The following is a 23,181-nucleotide window of genomic DNA, read 5'->3' as shown; positions in this document are numbered from 1 at the left end:
AACAAAAACTTTATAGAACAAATGTCTGTAAATAGTGAAGGGGCAGCAGCACACTGGGCGTCAAGACCTCAGTTTGCTTCTGGATTGGAGACGTTCTTATCTTTACACTTCATAAATGAGCTTATGTTCAAATGTAGTTCTAGCAGAAATCGTGCTTCAGACTAAATAGAAGAGAGGATCACTCCTGATAATTGCTGATCTAACAATGGCTATATCTTTCTCATGGCCCTGCTGGTCGACCACATCAGCAATAATTGTATTTCTAACACTCCTGTGATTTCACTCAGAAACACAAGCTGACTTTTATTTTTGAGCACCTTAAGAAATATGAAGCAAAAGAAGAAATTGCTGTTTTTATTATTTCTATCAAAACTTCAGAGTAATGTGTGTGTGCAGGTTTCGACAAGGCCAAACATGACAGCTGGGGATTTCATTAATTTAAACTAACTCTCCTGTTGAAGGTTGTGTTAACTGTTTGTAATGAAAACTGTCAGGCACATGACAGAGTGGAACATGCCTTGGAACACAATTTCAAGTTCAGAGTTTTGTTTTGGGTTACTACTAGAATAGGTTTACATATATTAGTGCTCAAAAAACACATCAGTGTTCTTGTACTGTCATGAATCACACATAGGATGTTTGTCAATTTAAAAGATAATTTTCCAATTTGTCACAGTTTGTCATAAAATTAACAAAGTATAATGCTGTGTAAATACATTATTATAAAGAATACACAGCCAACACTAGTCTCATTGAACACTCACCAAATCCCCTAACATAAAGATTGTAGAGCTGGTCCTGTATATTAGTACTACCCTTTCACATAACTACAACTTTCAGTATGACCAGATTTAATTTGAATTTCAATTTTTTTTAGCACCTTTTCTGTGCCAAGCCAGCAGCCATGTTGGTGTTGGCGACATACTGAGCAGGACGATGTAGTTCACTGAGCGGTTTAACAAAACTAGATTATATTTTCCTTAATTTACAAACTTTCTTGACTCTATTAAATTAACATGTACGATTCATGGCACAACTCAAACGGGGTCAAATATTTATTTGTCTCTCTCCATTCACTACAATACAAAGTTGGTTTTTTTTTTTTTCCAAAATAAGGTCCCAAGAGGGAAAATTAAACTAAATGGAAATTAAATGTGTAGAACATACAAATGGGCAGCAAGCTGAATAAAAAAGAAATAAAAAATCTAAATTGCATTCAAGAAACATTGTAAGGCATATGGGTGTTGTATTGAGAGTAGCTGATGTTATTTGTCATTTAAAGCGCCGCCTACTTCGACAATGTTGCATCAGAATTGCAATATCCGGGTACGTCATCAGCCCTCAACCGGCTCCCTTGCTGCTTGTGGAAGACACATTGACCAGACTTGTGAAAGTTATCTCTAAAAAGTGAGGTAGCTTTCCATTTGTTATGGCTGACCAGACTGTCGTGGAGAAGATGAGCGAATTGCAAGTGGACCCGGGGAAAAAGGTAACTCTTGAGTCTCGTGGACGGCTATATTTCAGTTATATTAGCCAGCTAGCAGCTAGCCTAGCCTGTGGTCAGACTCATGCTGACATTCAGCCAGCAGCAATGCGATGCTAACGTGACGCCTAACTAGATTTTATGATGAATGGTTATACTTACTCAAAGTAACAACTGTATGTACTGTGTTTACTGCTTCATTTTAATCTCTTTCGGCCGTTAATTGTGAACCATTGCAATTTAGCGAGCTCAGTCGGCTACAGTGGTTTGGCTAAAGGTACACGTATACTCAATTCAAAATTCTGACGATTTATATTTCATCTCTTAATCGGTGGTCTTACGCGCATGTTGGACCTATATGTCAGAACAGTTTTGTTCTCTTTTCAAATCGGCTTGCACCTCATGGACCAATCACATTTGTAAATGTAACTTTCATTCTTGAAACTTGCACTCACTGTGTCTATTAATAACCAGCATACATTAAACTTGGAGCATGTGAACCACTATTCATTCTATTCAGCACTTGTATACTGAATTTATTCAGGGACCTTTTTGTACAAGGTCTTGAGTCACACCTTAACTGCTTTTAGATGTTAGCTGGTTGTCTTACTACCAATAAGTAAGGCCTCTTAAAATGGTCACCTTTATTTAGTGTTATTGTGTTTATGTTAGCTAAATGTTGAATGTCAAAACATTGTGTTGGGTTGTACCTTTCCCCATCTGTCTGTCAATAGAATGCGAAATTGTGTCTGAAGCATCATAAACCTGTCTTGCATATACTAAATTCTTCATGAAAGTTCATTAACCCCAGCAGTCTAATTTTTGGACAGGGAGGAACTGAAAAAGATGGAGGAAAGAAGAAGGCTAAAAGTGCTGCTGGGGACTCTGGAGGCAAAACTGAGGTGAGCGATTACACTAAGTTGCAGAAAGTTACATAGATGTTATGAGTCATCACAAATAAAGAGCTGGGTGTATATCTAGTATGTGTGTTGATCTATTACTGTATACTCAAATATCTGAAATCCACCCATCCGCTTATTGTTTGTTGAGGTTCACGTTAATGTGCAAGGGATACACTGATACAGAAACAATGATGCAACATTGAGACACTTCACTACATATTAGGTTTTGGTTTCATATCTTCAGTAAAGTAGATGTCATTGTGCTCATTGCATTGATGTTTATTTTAGAGTCACACAAAGTAGAAGCAATCATTTAATCTCTAACTTATGGAATTTGTTCACTCTGATTGTTTGACGTGTGATCTCCTAGAACTCAGCCGATGGACTTTTTTACTTTAAGAGTGACATAACTTTTTTGTCCAGATTGTAGAACCTGATGGCAAGTGCTCAAAGAAACTGTATCACCAACAAACCTCCCACATCATCTTTTTGTTGTTGCTGTTTAGCTATCACCGCCACCTCAGTACATCGACGAGCGTCTTACTTTGTATGCAAAGCTGAAAGCTGAGCATGAAGCCCTGATGGCAGAGAGGGCTGCAAAGGATAGCCGGCCCATCAAGGTGACCCTGCCTGATGGCAAGGTGGTGGACGCTGAGTCCTGGAAGACCACACCATACCAGGTGGCCTGTGGAATCAGGTCAGTGTGATGATGAGATTGATGTTATTGTTAATTACAATAAATGTGACACCTTGTTTTCATGTATTGTTGCACATAAAAAGAAGGAAAACCTCAAGGGTCTATGAGGAATGTAATTTCCAAAGATGAGCTGTCGAGTGTATTTGTAGAGCCTGTAATCATTGTTACAGTTTCAAAAGGCTTCACAACACCCACATTATGAAAACAGTAATTGGAAATGACACCCACCAACCTAAGACTGTACACGGAAAGACAGACAGATACTGTTGCATAAATAACTCATTAGTGTTAAATAAGTAGAGAAAACATTTCCTTGGGCTAGTCTGATGGTGATCTCCCTACCAGCATGGTCCAACATGAAAAAGATGTGAAAAGACTGTTAAAGAGGTTAAGTGTTAATAACCAGGTCAGATGAACAGAGGGGTAAACAGTAAGATACTTCAGGAAGTGGCAGCAGCTCTGGAAGGCAGTGTGGCTCCATCAGACTTAAAAGAACAAACCACACCCACACCTCTGTGATTTCTCTTGTTGTGCAATGAGAACAGGGTGTATACGGCTGGTATTTTCTTATCCTTTGTAGCCCATAAGCTTGTTTTTAAATCACCATTGCAATTAGACAGCTTTGAGTTGTAGTTTTAGAAACATGAGGGGAACTTTAAAGTGGTTGTACTGTAGTGAAAGTTGCATCCCTTAGTTATTTAAATGAATTAAAAAAAATAAAGCCTTGTTGCTACATTTTTGTTTTAAATTAAGTTGAAATACAGACAAAGTATTATCTCAGATTTCTTTAACTCTATTAAAATTGAACTTTGTAGTTGCATAGGAGCTCCTTTTTCTTTGTAATTCTGGACATTAATATACTTTTGTTTTAACCTCCAGTCAAGGCCTCGCTGACAACACAGTGATTGCCAAAGTGAACAATGGTGTGTGGGACCTGGACAGACCTTTGGAGGATGACTGCAGCCTTCAGTTGCTCAAGTTTGATGATGAGGAGGCTCAAGCTGTAAGTCCACCCCATCCTTGGTCTTACACGGTGTCTACATTTTATTTTTTTTTTCACCAAAGACATGTAATAGGATAGCAAAAGTTGCTTTAAACACCTCCTGGATGCTAATTTTTGATCACCAAAAACTAAACTTTGAACACTGTTCTAACTTAACTCTGAGAAGCTCTGAAAATTGTACCAATGTCACTGACAAACAAATCTGGTGTTTACTTACAAGACACACCATCTTGCAGTTCGTTCAATCTTATTAATCAATAGTTGCGGCAGGCTAACCTGAGCATGCAAGGTTAAAGTGATAAATGAGAGGTTAACAATCAAAAAAAAAACCCCTCAAAGCTATGTGATTCACCATGTGTCCGAGTCACAGAGACATTAAGAGGAGATGAGAGAATGTAAAACGCAGCGGCAGTCATGTTCTGTCATAAAAGTGGCAGCAGCTGGTCTCTGAGAGAATAACGAGACTTGTTCCTAAAATAAAAGCCCAATTTCAGCTTCATTATCTATACAAGGTGCTGAATATTTTACCTGAAGAAAAGCCATTTTTCAGGTGACATTTTTAAGTACCGGGGAGATTCAAAAGTCTTTTTTTCAATTTGCTTTTCATGGTACCATTTGTCAGTAGGTTTCATCTGCATATTTTTCAGATTTTTTTTAAACATCTTTTGTATTGTCAGCATTCAGAAGAGGTGATTATTCACAGTTTAAGTGGTTTAACTTTTTTCAAAGGCCTCAACAAAGTCTGCAGCACAGTGAATTATTTTAACATTCATATGGACACAAGGGTAAAAAAATCTACTAATACTTCAATATCTTAAAAAACACAAAAGATAGATTGCAGGGTTTTCCCTACTATTATAAGGTTTCAAAACAACACCCAAGCCAATTGCTATACTCGAGTCTTTCTCAAATGTCAGCTAAACATTAGACTGTACTGACATTTTGCTCATCAGACAATATTTTTGGTGATATTTAGGTTTACTGGCACTCCAGTGCGCATATCTTGGGCGAAGCCATGGAGCGGGTGTATGGAGGCTGCCTCTGCTACGGTCCCCCCATTGAGAACGGCTTCTACTACGACATGTTCCTGGAGAACAATGAGTGAGTCATGCTGGCTTCGGGTTCAGCTTTGTCTGTATAATTAGCTGTGTTTGTAAGCACTCAGTGATATTTTGGTGTGTACTTCAAGGCTTAGCAGCTGTCAGTCTTGTTCAGTCTGGCAGAGACCGTTGGCAAACACAAAATAGGTGGATTGTGATGACACTAATGCTGTCAAGCTGGATGTTTCTCCGGTGTGAATTAGAAATGACATTTTTCTATATCTGCCCACATATTTGGAAGCCTAAAAGCAATTCCATTCAAAATGTTGCGCTACAGATTATTTCACTGAAGGTTTCAAAGTGTGTTGAGACATCTTCAGAAATGTGATTGCCCCTCATAAACAAGTTTTCAATTTGACCTTTCCCTAAAACGGATGCATTTCTCTCTGCTGCAGGCAGCAGGAGACCGTGAGGAGTGCTGTCTAATTAATTCTACAACCTCCTTAATGAAGTCGTTTTATGCTAATGGTGTTCTTGGAGAAGATATTTTGACATTGCTCAAGCCCTAAAGCCAAGGACTTTCAACTATTTGCCCATGCTTGGCAGAGGTTATCAGTTTATGGAAGTCAAAGGCTTAAATTGGTTAACAATAAGTCTGGCAATGTGGTTAAATGTCTAGTCACATCCAGAATGCCCCCTAGAAACAGTAGCAGACTAAATTTAGCATTGAAGGCAATTTGCATATTAATTTAGGACTGTGTAAGGCATCCATTGACATTGGATGTAATGTTGTTGTCTTTATCGTTTAATGTTTTGGACAGGGGCGTATCGAGCAATGACTTCCCAGGTCTGGAGAACTTGTGCAAGAAAATTATCAAGGAGAAGCAGCCATTTGAGAGGCTGGAGATTAAGAAGGAAACTCTGTTGGAAATGTTCAAGGTATCTGAAAACATTAACATATCCATAATGAAGGTAACTGGGGACATATAATAAGTTACAGAGATCTAAAAGCACCTCTTGTCCTTGACAGTACAACAAGTTTAAGTGCCGCATTCTGAATGAGAAGGTCACCACTCCCACTACCACAGTCTACAGGTGAGTCCAGTTCCCGTGCATCTACGGGTTATCATCTTTGAAATTTTAATTCTGGTCATAGTCTGAATTTTTTGTGTACTGTGTATTTTTGTGTATTAAACACTCTGCATTTCAGGTGTGGCCCCTTAATTGACCTGTGTCGGGGGCCCCATGTGAGACACACTGGGAAAATCAAGGCACTTAAGATCCACAAGGTGAGTTTTCCAGCCTGGTATCATGTACAGCAAACTGGTTGTTTGTGTATATGTGGATTTATTGTTGACTAAACAAGTAGGATTTTAAGTGCAGTAGTCTGTGCCCTGAATGTCTGGCAGTAAACACATTTGTCCCCATTTCTAGAGCAGTTACCTTGTGTTTTATTCTCAAGAGATTTAATGGACCCAAAAGAATGATGAACGATAACATATTCCTCTTGTGGTGTGCTAGAATTCATCTACATACTGGGAGGGAAAGGCGGACATGGAAACCCTCCAGAGGATCTATGGAATCTCCTTCCCTGACCCCAAAATGCTCAAAGAGTGGGAGAAGTTTCAGGAGGAAGCCAAGAACAGAGATCACCGCAAACTAGGCCGGGTATGAGCAGAAATGTGAAGAAGCTGTGGTCAGCAAAAGAGTTTGTGATCATAGCAATTTTAGAATCATCTCCGACAGGTTTTATTCCTACAAAAGATGGTTATTTATGGGATGTTTGTATTTATCTGTCTAGTTTTGCTGTGATTTGATTTCAGAGTTGCAACAGGATAAAACCAAAAACAGATATGAAATACAGGTAGAATGCTTCTGTTAGAATCAGGATTGGGTTTGATGTGTGTCTGATTTTACCAAGTCACACCTATTCAAGAAACAAGATATTCAAATCCATTTCTGAACAGTGGGAAAGTATCAGTTTGGTCATGTTATCATCCCAGATGGGAAATTTGATTTGCAGTCAGGGGAACAAGAATCCAAGTTCAAAAACAAATGGTACAGAATTGTTTCCTGAATATTCAATATACACACCATAAGAAAACAAAACAATCTCTAGAATAGTATATTGTATATATGAGTTTCAAACTCAAAGTAAAAGGTGTGGTTTGTGCAGTCTAATACGAACCTGCTGGTCAAAGATAATCGTCTGGGGGGTCTGCGGGACACCTATCACCTTACAAGCCACCTTCACAGTATGGGTCAGGTGTTGTGCCCATACAAAGCAATCATAGAAGTAAGATCAGATTCAATAAATGACTCTTTAAACAAAGACATAATTTTCTTATCTACATGAAAAACATTTAACTTCCTCAGGAATAACAGGTGTTGCTGTCCCTTCTTATAGGACCGCCTCCAAATTCCCATCAAATTTAAAATTGTTATCAATGACTGTTCTGAGATATTTATAATGTTCCACAAATTCAATGCCAGATCCTTTGATGAAGATCTAAGATGGTGGATGGAATGATTTCTTTCTAAAATTAATGACCAAATCCATGGTCTTTGTGGCGTTTAATTGCAGAATGGCTTCATCAGGCCTCTCTTTATGGAGCAGACCGATGATAACTGTATCATCAGCAAATTTCACTTCTGTGTCTGTCCACATGCTGACTTCTACAGTCGTCGGTGTAAAGTATGTACAGCAAAGAAGACGGGACACAGCCCTGAAGAGCACCATTCGGACAGAAAGCCAATTACGCTCAACCTCAGAGGTCTACATGTCAAAAAAAAAAGTCTACAATCCAACCCACAAAATTTACATCAAGATTCAAATAAATGAGCAATTTCCAAGCTAAGACATGTGGCTGAATAGTATTAAACGCAGATGAGAAATCCAAGAATAAAAGTCAGGCATGTGTGCCGGGACAGCACGTCTTGTGCATTTACAGCAGAGTAGATCAAGAGAATGTACACTAAAAAAATCTTGAAAGAAATACTGGGAATGGCATGAATGTTGATGGAATTAACCTAATGGCACATTAATTAGATGTGCTTCACAATCTTTTGAACACTCTTGCTAAACTGTATAGCTGGTCTTATGACCATAAAATATGTGCAACTTCATTTGTCGGCTTAGGGTGTGTGTTGTTGCTATTCATTCATTATACAACATGCAGAGAAGCAAGTTGAGCAGGAGACAGAGTCAGGATGAACTGGTCTCATAGTTAATGTAACTAGGGTTTGTCTGAGTGGTGGCCCTTTTTTAATTTTCCATTACACTAATACACCTGTTTTTTCTTTATGTAGGAGCAGGACCTGTTCTTCTTCCATGACCTGAGTCCAGGGAGCTGCTTCTTCCTGCCGAAGGGAGCCTTCATCTACAACACTCTGATTGAGTTCATTAGAGTAAGTCAAAGCTGTCAGACCCACAGTGGATAATTGCAGTGATCTTACTCTAAAGTTAAAGGCATACAAAAAGACAGAGTGCCAGTCAAAAAGTTTCAATTTGCACAGAGACCTGGGGAGAAGGAATGAACAGATTTGGACCTTTAGTTAGCCTGTGCAATAAAATTGGCTTTATATATTCATGAGATATATTGCTGCAAATTAAAATCACTTTAAGCAAGGTTTCCTGTGCGGTATGGAAAGGTAATGGGTTTGATTTGAGCAATTTCCATATCTGGATAATGATGGGGAAAAAGACAATCTATAAGAAATTATCAAATTAAAAAGTCATAAGAATACATTTATCATACAAGCAGTGTTTTTAGAGCAAGTATGATGTGTGTTGAAGTATGATTCAGTATGTCACAGCCTGCTGAACAGCTCTGTGTCTGATAACTGTACCACATTCAAAACTAGTCTGAAACAAGATGTGGCAATATCTTTGAATTGCAGTGAAACTTTGTCCAACTTTTTATAATTGGGTGCAAAGGGTAAAAATGCACGTTTTTCAAGGGCAGACTTGACAATGCAATGCAAAATATAATATACATGTTAACAGTCGCACTTTAAAACATCTAGCCATTTGTACTTGGATGTCAAATACGGTCTTTAAAATCAACTGAGAAGTCTTGAAATACAGACCTGGTAAAGAATAGGAAAATGTGTAGGAATCCTGTTTATTGTTGTATTATTTTATAAAGAGAAAAATTGAGAAGTTTGGTTATATGTTGATACAGCTTTATGTCATGACCCTGAAACTGACGAATTAAGAATTATGTCTACCTATATGAAATAAGAAAAAATCAAATGAAACACAAATGGATTCTAAGAAAAGATATATACACATTCAGTGAATTGTAAATTCATATCCCCAGCCTCTGTTCCCACAACAATAATACTGTAAGTGATTGTTCACACATCTAATTCATGCTTAATCAATGCAGCATTTCTCATTTTTGGCCAAGTAATGGTTAAACTCTGCTCAGTGTGAAATCTGCCTTTGAATCTGAGAAGAGCTTGTTCTTGGCGGCCAATTATTTGGAATAAATTGAAACTAATAAAGCAGACATGATTGACAGCATTGAACAAAAAGAATCCCTGTTGCACCTGCTCTGTTGTGAAGAGCCACAAAATCAATCTGATTTAAAACATTCACTTTCGTGGGTCTCAGTCAGCGCAGTCACAATTCAGGTCACATTGGAAGCAATTTCACTTTAATGCTGTAAAATAGATTTCTGACTGAGGAGATTTTGAGTAATGAGATGTGTTTATAAAACGGCGCTGCCTGTACAAGCAGCAAAACACAGAACATCTAAATGTTTGTTAGGTGTAGGGCTGTCGGGATTTAAAATAAATTACCCAATTTCATTTTATTTTCGCCATAAGCTTTCTGTTTTGAATTCCAACACGGGCATCAGCAAAACAGACCAACCCAAGGTGCATTAAAGCACATTAAAATTGACAACCCTTTCCTTTCAGTTTACCCGAGTTTATCCCCTTCATAATGTGTAAACAAGCTGGGATGTGAATATGAAGCAGCATAAACATTCTTAGAGTTGTTTACTTTTTCAAAATCTCAGCCTTTGCTTGCAGAGTTTTAGAGAATATTCACTATTTGTCAGTGAATCCCCAGGTGTTGACAGAAACGGTTTTAAACAGTTGTTTGTAGTTGCGGTGTGTACAGCGCATTTTGAGGCTGAGATGCTTTAGGTCCCAGTAGCTCAGACCGCAAAAGATTTTTAATTGGACCTTTCTGTCGTTGGCAGGGTGAGTACAGGAAGAGGGGTTTCCAGGAGGTGGTGACGCCCAACATCTACAACAGCAAGCTGTGGCAGACCTCCGGACACTGGCAGCACTACAGCGAGAACATGTTCTCCTTCGAGGCAGAGAAGGAGACCTTCGCCCTCAAGCCCATGAACTGCCCCGGACACTGGTGAGGCCAATTTTTCATCACATTCACAGTTGTTCGAAAGAATGGTTTTAATGTCTGTTAGGAACGATAAAAGAAAGGAACGTTAAGTGTGCCGACAAACGCAGCCACTTCTGTCACACACTGTGTATCAAGTCTAGCTGTAGTGTGAAATAGATGGTTTGAGTTGGATTCTGTCTCCAATCAAATGTTTTTGTATTTAATTAATTATTTAATCATGACCTGTTTGTAGCATTAAATGAGTGCTTTGTGTAGCTCTGGTACAATCTTTAGTTCAATATCAAACAAGAAAGGTTCTATCACAGGAAATTGGCGACGGGGAAAACCGATGTGACAAGCAACGTTTCACCACACATGCAGAGCTTTATAAACACAGGGGTTTTGTTATCCGCAGTTGACTCAGTCTTGGTGAACAAGCTTCATATGTCAGTGCTAGAGCAGTTTGTCATCCAGTTCAGCTCAACTTGTAATGCACTGATGCTGTTTTCAGTTGTTGAATGACCCATTTCGTTTCTCTGCTGGATACTGCATTGCAGTGTAAAGAGCCAGAATGCAGCTCTTTGTATTCAAATCTTTTATCTCCTTTAACTCTTCCAATCTTTGTGCTATCCACATGGGCAGCCCCTCTGGAGATTATACTGAAATGGAAATTGAGCTTGCAAACACATTTTTGTGAAAGTGTCTGATGTCACTTAAATCAAATATTGATTGTCTTTCATGGTAGTACTGAAGCTGTAGAGCCATTGTGAGGTTGAAGTTGGCAGATGTAATTTGTGTATTTTTCACACTCTGTCTGTTTGGCTCCAGTCTGATGTTTGATCACCGGCCACGCTCCTGGAGAGAGTTACCCCTTCGCATGGCAGACTTTGGCGTCCTACACAGGAACGAGCTGTCAGGAGCCCTGACTGGCCTTACCCGCGTCCGCCGCTTCCAGCAGGATGATGCTCATATCTTCTGCACCATGGACCAGGTGCAGCCCCCAATGATACACCAACATTACTCATCCAAAGTCACACAACACAGACATTTTAGTCCAATAGATGAAGACGCCCTATGGGACCAGTTAATTTTACTTAAAGGGCAGTACCACCAATTTTAGACATCAGAGGCTGTTTACAAATCTTGGGGAGTAATACTGTATATGTGAAAGAGTTATATAAAGCCTTTTTGTGGCTGCAGAGCAATAACTAGGGATGAGTCGATATAACGGCCAAATATCTATTTCGGCTGATATTCATCTTGTTGACTGCAAATAAGATGACATTCACCGGATAGTAGTGGCTGATGTTTATCCGTTGTGTTACATCAATTCTGCGCTGGCACATTCATGAGCGCTTGGCTCGTGACATTCCTGCTATCAGTTTTCAAGGCTGTGTAAGTACTGAAAATTTCTTCTCATTGAGTAAGAAGTTGTATAGCTGGCCAAGAAGAGTCCTGAAGCAGTTTTGGAAGAAAAAAAAGGATTTCATGATAGGTTATATCAAAGATATAATGATTATTTTGTTTGATTGAATGTGTGCTCTGTCATTGTGTAATGAAGAGCTGAATGTCTTTAAAACTGTCCAGTTGTTTTTTTTGTTGCAGAGAAGAGGAATAAATTAGAACAAAAACAAAACAAAAATGCCTAATAAATTAGTATCGACTCAGAACTGCCATAACCTTAAGCGTAAACACATCCAAATCTTCAATTGAACTGTTGGTAGTTGCATCATAGTAGGTGATGGAGTCAGATTTTGTAAAAGAAGAAGAAAGCATTTGATAAAAGAAAGATGATATCTGTGGTTCTGCTGCATACTAAAGAAGAAAAAACATCTATCATGAGACTGACAATGTTATAGGAGTGCAATGCTAAATCAGTGCAGTGCAGTACTCTTTAAGAAAAGGATTTACTTTGCACTCTGTCACAGTTTTCTGGCAGTACCTTTGATAAATGTTTCCTTTTCCTATTCTTCCTGTCTGAAAGAAGCCCAGTTTTGAAAGCTCTCAGTACATCATTGTCTTTCTGGCACAGTTTAGTGAATAAATTCAGGTTAAGTTGTCAGTGAACAGTTGGTGACATTTTCAGGTGAAGTGAGAGGACTCCACAGGCTGCTGCAGCACGGTGTAGCAACTTGCATATCAAGTCTTTTCACCAAACAGGAGCGCTGCCAATATTGATGCAAGCAAACAGGATTTAGGGAGACCAAAACGATTTCTTAATTAGTTTATTCAAATGTAGTAACACAGCAACCTGCAGCCAGGATCCTACTGATTTTGTTTTCTCCTCATCAGTAATGGCAGCAGGTTGGCTGGTTAATTATTTGATTTCACTTTGTACACAAATTATTTCTCTTCCAATTTCCCACTTTGGCTGCTGCAGCTGGAAAGTGCTGTTTGTACTGCTGTCGACTTTTTTGACTTGGTGGGCACAAACAAACTTGAAGCAGACTACAGAGGACATGTTCTTATATCCTACTTGCCAGTTTAAAATCGGTGTCTGGGGCTCAGTCGCAATAATAACTGACAACTATAGAAAGTGGAAACACCTTAATATGATGTATTACTTCCAGTAAGCTGAGCAGTTTATCCTCATTTTCTTACTTGTTAATGGTGGGTCCCTTATGAACTAGAGATGAAAACCTTGCAGCCATGTCCAGGTGGATGATGCAAATTCTGTCACATCTTGTTTTTTGACCCCAGATTGAGGAAGAGATCAAGGGCTGCCTGGACTTCCTGCGGACTGTGTATGATGTGTTTGGCTTCAGTTTCAAACTCAACCTGTCCACAAGACCAGAGAAGTTCCTGGGGGACCCGGACATCTGGGAGCAAGCTGAAAAGGTAATCAGCCTTCCTCTTTGTTTGTCGCGTATGGTTGAAAATGTGAGTGGCACTCACAAGGTCTCACTGGAGAATTTAGATGCTGATCTGTGATTCTGGAGCCACTTCACAGCAAATGGAAGAGTCTGATTTGTAGACCCAGAGAACATTTATATTTTAATGAATGAGTTTTATTCAGCACAACTGCTATCAGTTCAGAAGCAGAGAATGTGTTGTTCATCCCCAGAGATTCTACATCAGTGCTATCGCTCTCTGGCTTTGCTGTCGAATCAAATTCACTCTCTGTAGACCAGCTCTATATTTTACATCTTGGGTTCAGCTCTAAGTTGCTCTGGGAGAGAGCAGGTAATGTTTAAATCAAGAGTGTGTGACTTAAACTCAGTGATAATTGGTCTTTATTGCTTGATGCTTTCAGCAGTAGATGAAACACAGTGAAGGTCTCTCTTCTGATAACTTCAAATCCAACCGCTGAATCTGTAAAATCAACGCTAAATGACAGTTGTTGGATAAAAGTTAAACACGTAAATTGTATTGTTTCATGAGGAGCACAAGTATATGAAGCACATACATATGGTTTATTAGTCTGGCAGGCTCTGAATGGATGAAAAGGTAACTGTTGACAGAGACACAGCAGGTGTTGAATTTTATAGCAGGGTGATATTATTCTCCATTTGTCATTTGTTTTTCTCTTCATCTGATCTTTTTATTTCACCAATTAATATTACATCAGCAGTGCACACTGAACCATGTTTGATTGTTTTGTTTTCTCCCGTTCAGTGTTTTCTGCACTGCTGGAAACTCCGGTCTTGCAGAATAAGATAATATTTGTGTTGCCTCAGTGCCTCCAACCATGTGTTATCTCCCCTTTCACTGATTGAGATATTTTTATCATATTGGTTGTGTCATTTTACTTATGGTGCTTCAGGGTATGTGTAAGTGTGGCATCTTCATCTACTGCAAGCCGCTTGGTGTAAAAAGTAGAGCCTGACCAATACTGAGACCAATTTAATGAAGTTAAGAAAATGTATCTGCCGATGTGCACACATTTTCTGAAATAATCCCTAAAATGTGGATTTAAAAAAAAAAATTAATGTAACCCAGGCAGAATAATTTAGAATTTAACCACAAACTTGAGGGTGGTGGGCAAGTAATGTAGTCTATGTTAACCTTGACACCGTGTAAGATGGGTTACCATGGCAGGCCAACAACCCACTGGAAATATGATACCTGGTCATTAGGTTGAAGCAAATCCTATGCAGTGGATCGTCATCCATACTTATTTAATGACAGCTCAATTAATTTGGTAAAATTTGAGCTGACAGACAGGCAGATACTGGTACTTAATCATGATAATTGTTTCTATTTGTTTCTATTTTTAAACATATTCATATTGCCTTTTAAGTCCAGTCGCTGATTTACAGATACAGCGGAGTCATTGTTCCGTCCTCAGTGCTTCATTTTAACTTCATTTTCAAGCATATCTTTTGCCTGCTGGAAGCAGAGCATTACTAATGATAGAGGAAGGTATTTTTAGTGCATTATTTTATTAACAGTCAATCCAGCGGCCTCAGTATCTATTTAAATATTGAACACTTTGGTCTATTCCGTCCATCAGCAAACTACAGAGAACTTACAAGTCTGCAGTGCAGAGATTATTTGTGTTGCTTCTGTATGACAGAATGTGTACCGCTCAGTTCTCAAAGTGAGCATAATGAGTATGACTGGAATAATATGAAGCGTTGTGGGGGGAAAAAGCAGGTAGTTATAATTGCTTGTTTTAAACCTTTTTGGTTGACCTATCAGGACAGTTTTCTCTTGGAAAACATTTCCTAAATCTAGCACTGACTCTTTATGATTAATGTTCGCATGCACAAAGGTGGAAAATTATATACACAAAACACTGACTCGTAAACTTGGCATAGTTGACTGGAACAGAACCCACTGCATGTTCCCCTCACCTCATTAACTCACACAAGCAACCGTAAAATATTATTGAGACATTAACATTTTTCAGTTCAGTGATTTGTTCCAGATGAAGGAAATGTCAGGTCTTAATGTAAGGGCTTTGCTTAACACCACTGTTTACGTGCATGTTGGTCAGCCGTTGAAACTGTAACAAAGCAGTAAGTGTTTGTTTTTACAGCAACTGGAGAACAGCTTGAATGACTTTGGGGAGAAATGGGTTCTCAATCCTGGCGACGGAGCTTTTTATGGACCAAAGGTGAGTCACGCGCTGCGGTAATGATACACTCTAACTGTGGAACAGCAGGAGGTGTCAATGCTCATCATTTGTTCCCCCTTCTATGCAGATTGACATTCAGATCAAGGACGCCATCGGCCGGTACCATCAGTGTGCCACCATTCAGCTCGATTTCCAGCTCCCGATCCGCTTTAATCTCACCTTTGTCAGGTAACTCTCCTGCTGCTTTTTGATTCTCCTTAAGATTAAATGGCAAAAAATCAGCTGCGTTAAAAAGCTTGCATGTATTAAAGAAGTAAACATAATCAAAGAATTTTCTATAAAATCATTGGTGAAACTGAATAAGGAGAATACATTTCTCTGCATGTTTACTAATTTCTCTCCAATGAAATTATTTTGTAGCCACGATGGTGACGACAAGAAGAGACCAGTGATCATCCACAGAGCTATCCTGGGATCAGTAGAGAGGATGATCGCCATTCTGACTGAAAACTACGGTGGCAAATGGTTTGTAAATCATTTATTTCAAAAAGGTGATTTGTCAAATAGAACTTGATTCCAGACATGGATGTGTTTGTTTCACGGCATCTCCTCCTGAGAACTTTTAATGATCTTCAGATGACTGAACAGAAAACAAATATTTCCACAGGTAGCTGGCAGAACGTACCCGGCCTGGTTTTCTGCTAACCCGTAAAATGCAAATGTGACCTGTTGTGTTTCAGGCCTCTGTGGCTCTCACCTCGTCAAGTGATGGTTGTACCTGTGGGACCGACCTGTGAGGAGTACGCTCAGAAGGTGACCACTGACTACAGCTATTGCAGTCCATATTCTCAGTTTATAAACAGCTCAGACAATACGCAGAGGCTGTCTGGCACTTAACAACACTAATCTCCCTGTGTTTTATCACTGATGCACACACAGGCTCATATGTTGTTTTAGCATTTTGATGTTGACACAGTGTCGGAACTAGATGGCTCATCGAAACCACATAAATGCTGTGACCTCTTCTGTAGTTCGTGTTTATTTAAAAATACTTAAATGAAATTGCACAGCTCAGCCATCAGTTCTATATGTTTTGATAACATTGTATCCGGTAGTAGCTCCAACTGCACTGAACACGAGGAGTCAGACAATCATACAGGTTGTGTTCAAGCTCTCAGTGAGCCATTTTATTTAGAGAAACTATAACTGTGGACACAGCACAGTAAGAAAAATGAGTCAGTGTTTAATTAGGAAGTCTGTCATTAAACTGTTATTTTCAGGACAGACAGTTATGATATGACAGTTAACTCTATTTTCAATAATGAGTCTGACGGCCAGAGCCACAAAATTTTAACCCAAGTTGTAATAAACGCAAGTTTACCTCTAAAACATGTGGAACATGAATTTAATCATATTTGGTGTTGAACACAATGTTACTTTCACAAAAAGCCCATTTGTAGAATAAACAGCTGTGCAGGCCTGATATGGAAAAGACAGCAGGACCACAGTGATAATATTTGTTGCAGGAATTTTAGTCTTCTTTACAGCCAACAACTATGTGCTAATGAATAACAGGATGAGTCGAAGTCGACTAAAACAAACTTTTAAAACATACTGGCATGGAGTCAACTTTTTTAAAACTGTTGTCTGTTTCTCTGTTTAATGCTGCAGGTCCAGAAGGAATTCCACATCAGCGGCTTCATGACCGATGTGGATCTCGACCCAGGCTGCACTCTGAACAAAAAGATCAGAAACGCACAGTTGGCACAGTACAACTTCATCCTGGGTCAGTGTCGACACACTCTTTTCACTCCTCTTGTCTGTCGGTTTCTCTCTGTATCTTTGGTATCTCCTTCTACCCATCCATCTTAGATATTGATTTTTTTTTTTTTGTCCTCTTTGCGTGTTTTCTCTGCTCTGGAAAAGTGGTGGGAGAGAAGGAGAAGACGAGCAACACTGTGAATGTTCGCACCCGGGATAACAAAGTCCATGGCGAGCGTACTGTGGAGGAGTGCATCGAGCGCCTGAAACAGCTCAAGAGCTCCAAGAGCCGAAACGCAGAAGAGGACTTCTGAACTCTGTCATACCACCTTCTTCGAGTCTGGTAACTTTTAAAAGGCCATGTGGTTGAAATGAGTTTGAGATGAGGGATAAAACTACAGGTGCCTGGTCTTTGTGTCCCCTACATTCAACAGTTATTTTTTTTCTGGTGTCTTCCATTGCCTCTTCACTGTATCACTGTTTTTGATTCATGGTTGCTTTACTCATGAAATGAAGCATAATCGTCGTCATGTAGAGACACAGCTAGTAAGACTCTGAAATAATCAGGTCTTTGAACAGCTTTACGTACGATCGATTAGTTTAAGCATAAAATGACGTTAACGATCATTTCCATATACATGAACTGATTAAAACAGGGAGGGGAAATGGTTTGTGAAGCTGTCTTAACAGTTTGTGTCAGTCATTTTTTTTTCTTCAGGGAATTGTACAAGCGTTACAATTTTGATAATTAAAGAATATATTCTTTATCTGTGTGTGTTGCTTTTTATGAGATTTACCTTTTTACTTTTCCGTGATGGCATTTCAGCAGCAATCTTTTCCTCCTTCAGAATCATCTTCTCAATTATGCCGCTTCAAAACACCATCAGTCAACTCTGTCAGAATGTGGAAAAAAACGGAGTGTAAAATAATTACAGCCATAAAGTAATCTTGCAGCTGACAATGTCAGCAAGTACTGATATTGGGACTTTAACAAGCGATGAGAACAGGAAATTAGTTTCTTATATAATGGTCATAGTAACAGTCTATGTTATTTGTGAAATAAGTTGTAAATAAGATGTTTTTCCAAGTCGCGACTAACTTCACAAGTTCATATTCAGGCTAAAGTTGAAGTTATTTGATAGCTGAGACTAGAAACATTTCATTTTCTGCACGAGAGTGGTAGAGGCTTGGATGGGATTTGGGGAGATAAGTGTCAGAAAGGTGTTTCGCTACAGTGAAAAATGGATCTTTATCACCTTCATCCACTGGTGCGTCCTCATCACCTCGGACGGGAATACGTGATGTGCATGAGGGTAAACACCTGACGCTTTTCATTACATGCTTACTGAACTCCATTTGCTTTTGCTGTCTGCTCCATTACACTAAAGCATGAGCAGCATCTGTCATTCTGATACTGTCTCCTCTGTTTTATACTTCAGCATATTTTAAAACAGTAATAACTCAGTTTGTACCTTACTTCTTAAGAGGGAAATTGAAGAAATTGCTCATGAGTAGCTGGAGTGAACATGCAGATGAGATGATAGAAATAAGCGCATGTTACTATTAGTGCTGTTGCTATGCACTTTGACTGCCTTCCTCTCCATCTGCTCTCATTATTTCTGCTCTAGCACCTGGAAATGTGCTTGAAATTGTCCTACAGTTGCGGGGTTTGATAATACTTACGCCCCTCTTCCACTTTCAGTCTCAGGTCATTATTCAAACCACTAGTGGGTGCTATATCTGTGTACTCGAGCTGTGCAGGCTGAGCAGACAAATAGAGCAGTGAGCCTCATCTCCGGGGGCAAAATGACCCAGCAAAGATCAATGCCAATGGACTTCTATATTGTAGGGGGGAAAAAAACAAACTTAAAAGAAACTACAATGCTTTTTTGTAGCTTTTGTGTTTGTTTGTTTTTTAAGTCAATCTGTTCACTAGTTAAGTATTTAAGAATTTTGGACAGTCTCCTGTCCTGATATTTTCTGTGGGAGATATTTGTAATCACTCCCTGTTTTATTCAGAAGTGACCCATTTAAATCACACAAACTTCTCCCATCAATTTAAGCAGGACCGTAAGCACTAAGGTTAAAGTTAGAGGGAAACCGTGTTGGCACCGCTGCAGAAGCAAGTGCCAGACTCTGAATACAGGCCAATGAAAACATTGCGTTTGGCTGCTCGACAAGTTGCAAGTAATTAAAATAAGTGAGAAGCCATCAGTTATTTTGGCCCAATTTGAACTTTTCAGCACCAAATAAAATATGTTCTCAAGTTTGGTTTCATGTGTCAGTCTATATTTTATCCTTACAGAGCCCTGTGAGATAGTTTTAACAGACTTATTTCAAGTTGTTTGTGTTTTTTTTTTAAATTGGATGTATCTTTTTGTTTTGAAGTTAAGTTTTAAGATTGTAATGTTTACTTTTTTTGTGCATTTGCAAAGAATGAGGTGACAAGACACTAATGTATCTTTGCGTTGGTGTTAAGGACACCCTCTTATCAGATGTGACCACAAGGTGGAACAGCTGAACCAGGATCTTGTATGGGGGGGTGGGGGGGTAAAAGTGGAGTAGGGCTAATGTCAGTGGAGTGTGGGAGAGAAAAACATTTTGATAAGGGGTTAATGAAAAAGTCAATGGAGTAGGAGAGTGTCAACAGACAGAGCGAGACAGCCAGAAATCTCTGGGGATTCAGCTTCGGCTGTGGACTCTCAGCCTCCCTGTGAATCCTCGCTCCCTCCTGCCCCGTTGGATCCTTCCTGTGTGCTTCACTGACAACCTGGCCATGAAGGGTCGCAACGCTTCAGTGAACTGAGCAAACTTTTCTCCCTCTCTCGCCACACATGCATTTTAAGGTATCGATTCACATGTTAAAATAAGTCCCACTGCTGCTGCTCTTCACTTAAGATGACGCCGGCAAGAGTAATGGGAAAACTTTCCTCTTTTTTTTTCCTGGTTTTCATTCCAACCTTTTACCCATTCTGTCATTTGTTTTCTTAAGCACTTTGTATTTTCATTTTAACTCCTCTAGTAAACTATAAATGAGGCTTTTGAAAGCTAAAATCTGTTAAAAAACATTTTTGTAAATACGTTTATTTACTTTCTTGCCGAGTGTTGGATGATGAGAATCATACCACTCTCATGTCTGTAGTAAATATAAAGCTGGGTCATGTGTGGAGATAAACTTTGCACTGTTACTAATAATGCACTATATCTTGTTTGGTTAATTAATGCAAAGACTAGAGTAAAAACAACAATTCACACAATCACTTTGAAGAGAGAGTTTGTAGGTAAATAGGTACAATGTGTTGGATGATTTAGATGGATCTATTGGCAGGAATGGAATATGATATAATAATAATGATAGTTATCATAATAGCCATAGTTGTGTTTTTGTTAGCTTAGAATGATGCTTTTATCTGCAGAGAGAGCAGATCCTCCTTTAAATAGTTTGCAATGTTGCATCGCCATTTCTACAGTGGCCCAGAATGGACAAAACCAAACACTGACTCTCGAGAGGACTTTTCTTGCATAAGTGACCACAGTAGGAAAGCTGTTCAACCCCAATGCCAATTGCACCCTGAAGTCTGTGCAGTAAACACACAGCTGGTGCCAACAGCCTGTTAGCCTCACTTAGCATAAAGACAGGAAATAGGGAAACATAGCTGCCCTGCGCTTATTACTAAAGTGATTAAATAATGCAAGTTATCCTGTGTAATACAAAACGGAAGTGTAAAAGCAACAATTTGCTCCTTTAAGAAGGTCAAATAAAAAGTATATATAGAGATACAGCAATGTACAAGTGAGATAGTGGGCTAAGCTAACCAGCTCTAACTTTCTGTAAGCAAAGTGTATAGTATATCCCAAGAGCTCCTTTAAAGCACATCACAGTTCTCACCCCACCTCTCTTTTTTCTTCTTTTTCTTTGTTGTCCTTGTTTTTTTGTTTCTTTTCCTTTATAACCATGACAACTGACAGCAGTCACTGCTGTTGTAAATTCAGTCTCTATGATGAATGTAAAAAGGTTTTCCCCCAACTTTTTCCTGGTAGTGACAGCCAAAAGCCAGAAAGCCTCCCCTGTGACACACTCATGTTCCTACCTACTCTCCACCCTTTCATCCTCGAGTCATGTTGCTTCTGGACCGAAGAATTGCATATTTGAACGCTTACCAACCGTTTTTCTTCTCAAGAATATTTCTCTGTCTCCGATGCAACTCCTACCACCAATACCGCACACAAACACACACGCACACAACCTCCTCCTGCACCATAACCCCTCTGCATAAATGCAACAGAACCCCAAATTATGGTCAGCCGCCTGTGAAGTTAGTTTTGCTTGGGAAACCCAAGCTGCCATCTTTAATATCGTAATGTTACCAAATTATACGGTTCTAATTGGGAACTGTTTGATCACACTCTCTGGCATCTGGATAGCTGAGCATGTGACCTCTTTTTCTCATCACCAAAGTATGACCTTTGCTTCTGAGCAGGCATAAATTAAAGTACGCTGCTTTACACCGAAGAGAGACCTCCGCCACCCGTCACACCCTGCATGTAGCCAACACAGACAACTCGATGCGAGTGTCTGCGATGTAGGTCGGAAGCATATGCACATGAGACAGCAGCGTGTCAACACGTCCTGGGCAGCGGTACAATAGTATAGTTGAGAGTGAGGATCAAACATCAAACTACAGGGAATAAAGATTTGTGTTGGCAGTTCAGTTGACAGATTTCTGTTTTAGACAGTGTATCTGGTCTGAATTAATAACATCATACAGGAACAATAAATCATCTGTGGCTCTCAGTCCCAACCTTTAATGTCTGACGTATCCTGACATCACTGTCAGATGGCCTCGGTAACTCTGTCTTCGACACCACCCATCATCGTTGAAGTGGATGTTTTTTTGTTTTTTTTTCATACAGTACGGTCAATGTACTACTCTGAGTGGAAGCTAGACTTTTCAGCCATATCCACTGAGCTACCTATTTTTGTTTAACTGTTTACGCAAACTTTTAGCCAACACAAATTATTGTTCTTCCCTCACTTTTGGCTCATTATTTTAGATGTTTTAGATTAGTGTTAGCATCTGCTCGCCTGCTGACCAGTTTATTGCAATTCCAATGGAAACCATGACATCTAGTGGCTGTAGTAATTATTATGGCAGCAAGGGAGGATGTAGGGGTGGTCAAAAGTCCATAAAGGGAGGAGATCGAGCTAAACGGGCAAAAAAATTTCATTCAGGAGGCTGCTGTTCTTTTCCAGTGTGCAACACAAAGTCAAGGGTGAGTTCTTTCAACTTACCTCACTTACATAACGTAACATATGTAGGTTTGTAACATAAATTACAAAAGTAACAAAGTGATTTCGACCTTAACCACCGTGTTCTGAAAAAAATTAACCACTAATCGAACAAAACCCAACCACTGTGTGCGTCATTGTTTGGCGGCGACGGCCATGTTGTTTTGGTAACGTCTATATACGACAGGCCTTTATAAAAAATGTAGGCGTTGCAGTCAGCCTACTGGTTATCGTGACATGGAAATAGAAATCTCAAACCTATTTATTATCCTGTTTTGATTTGATTTTCCTCCTAAATACTCTAAACTTTCATAAATCAACTCAGGAGTCCGTTCAGCTACTCCTCAGTCTTTCCATGTACCCTCTTGCAGCTGCCAAAGTAGGAATCCCTGATCTAGATCACTACGATGAATTTCCTTTCAGATGTATCCAGCAGGACATTTCCCACAAGTTCCCTGTGACGAGTATTATTTTAGCAGGTGTTTAATAAAGTTTAACATTCTTGGGTTGCAACTGCAGTAAAAGCAATTAGCCCCTGACACTTTAAAGCCCCAATGTCTTTTCCACAAATCAGCATTTTAATCTTCGATGTGGCGCCCTCAGCATCACAGTAGCAGCCGTGGTGCTTT

At 39.4% G+C, this 23,181-nt stretch overlaps 1 protein-coding gene across 1 annotated transcript; it reads left to right on the top strand.

Annotated features, from left to right (window-relative positions):
• Nucleotides 1-1,306: 1,306 nt before the first annotated feature.
• Nucleotides 1,307-18,031, top strand: tars1 (threonyl-tRNA synthetase 1). The gene is made up of 19 exons (XM_037097113.1): nucleotides 1,307-1,489; nucleotides 2,314-2,385; nucleotides 2,892-3,082; nucleotides 3,962-4,085; nucleotides 5,062-5,186; nucleotides 5,947-6,064; nucleotides 6,156-6,220; nucleotides 6,336-6,414; nucleotides 6,647-6,793; nucleotides 8,435-8,533; nucleotides 10,339-10,505; nucleotides 11,310-11,472; nucleotides 13,182-13,319; nucleotides 15,463-15,540; nucleotides 15,629-15,729; nucleotides 15,922-16,026; nucleotides 16,242-16,314; nucleotides 17,173-17,287; nucleotides 17,428-18,031. Exons 1-19 carry the CDS (start codon nucleotides 1,430-1,432, stop codon nucleotides 17,574-17,576), a joined length of 2,169 nt encoding a protein of 722 aa, XP_036953008.1. The 5' UTR covers nucleotides 1,307-1,429; the 3' UTR covers nucleotides 17,577-18,031.
• Nucleotides 18,032-23,181: the final 5,150 nt, after the last annotated feature.

This window comes from Acanthopagrus latus, chromosome 5, assembly GCF_904848185.1.
Source record: "Acanthopagrus latus isolate v.2019 chromosome 5, fAcaLat1.1, whole genome shotgun sequence".
Taxonomy (NCBI): Eukaryota; Metazoa; Chordata; class Actinopteri; order Spariformes; family Sparidae; genus Acanthopagrus; species Acanthopagrus latus.
The sequence above is the reverse complement of the archived record's forward strand: the minus strand, read 5'-3'. Positions and strand labels throughout refer to the sequence as shown.

What these genes read in the sequence shown, in the direction of transcription:
- tars1 (XM_037097113.1), top strand. Translation starts at nt 1,430, where the DNA reads ATGGCTGACCAGACTGTCGTGGAGAAGATGAGCGAATTGCAAGTGGAC. An exon ending in CAGGTGGCCTGTGGAATCAG is followed by an intron (nt 3,083 to 3,961) that starts GTCAGTGTGATG and finishes TTTAACCTCCAG; the next exon opens with TCAAGGCCTCGCTGACAACA. An exon ending in GAAAACTACGGTGGCAAATG is followed by an intron (nt 16,027 to 16,241) that starts GTTTGTAAATCA and finishes GTTGTGTTTCAG; the next exon opens with GCCTCTGTGGCTCTCACCTC.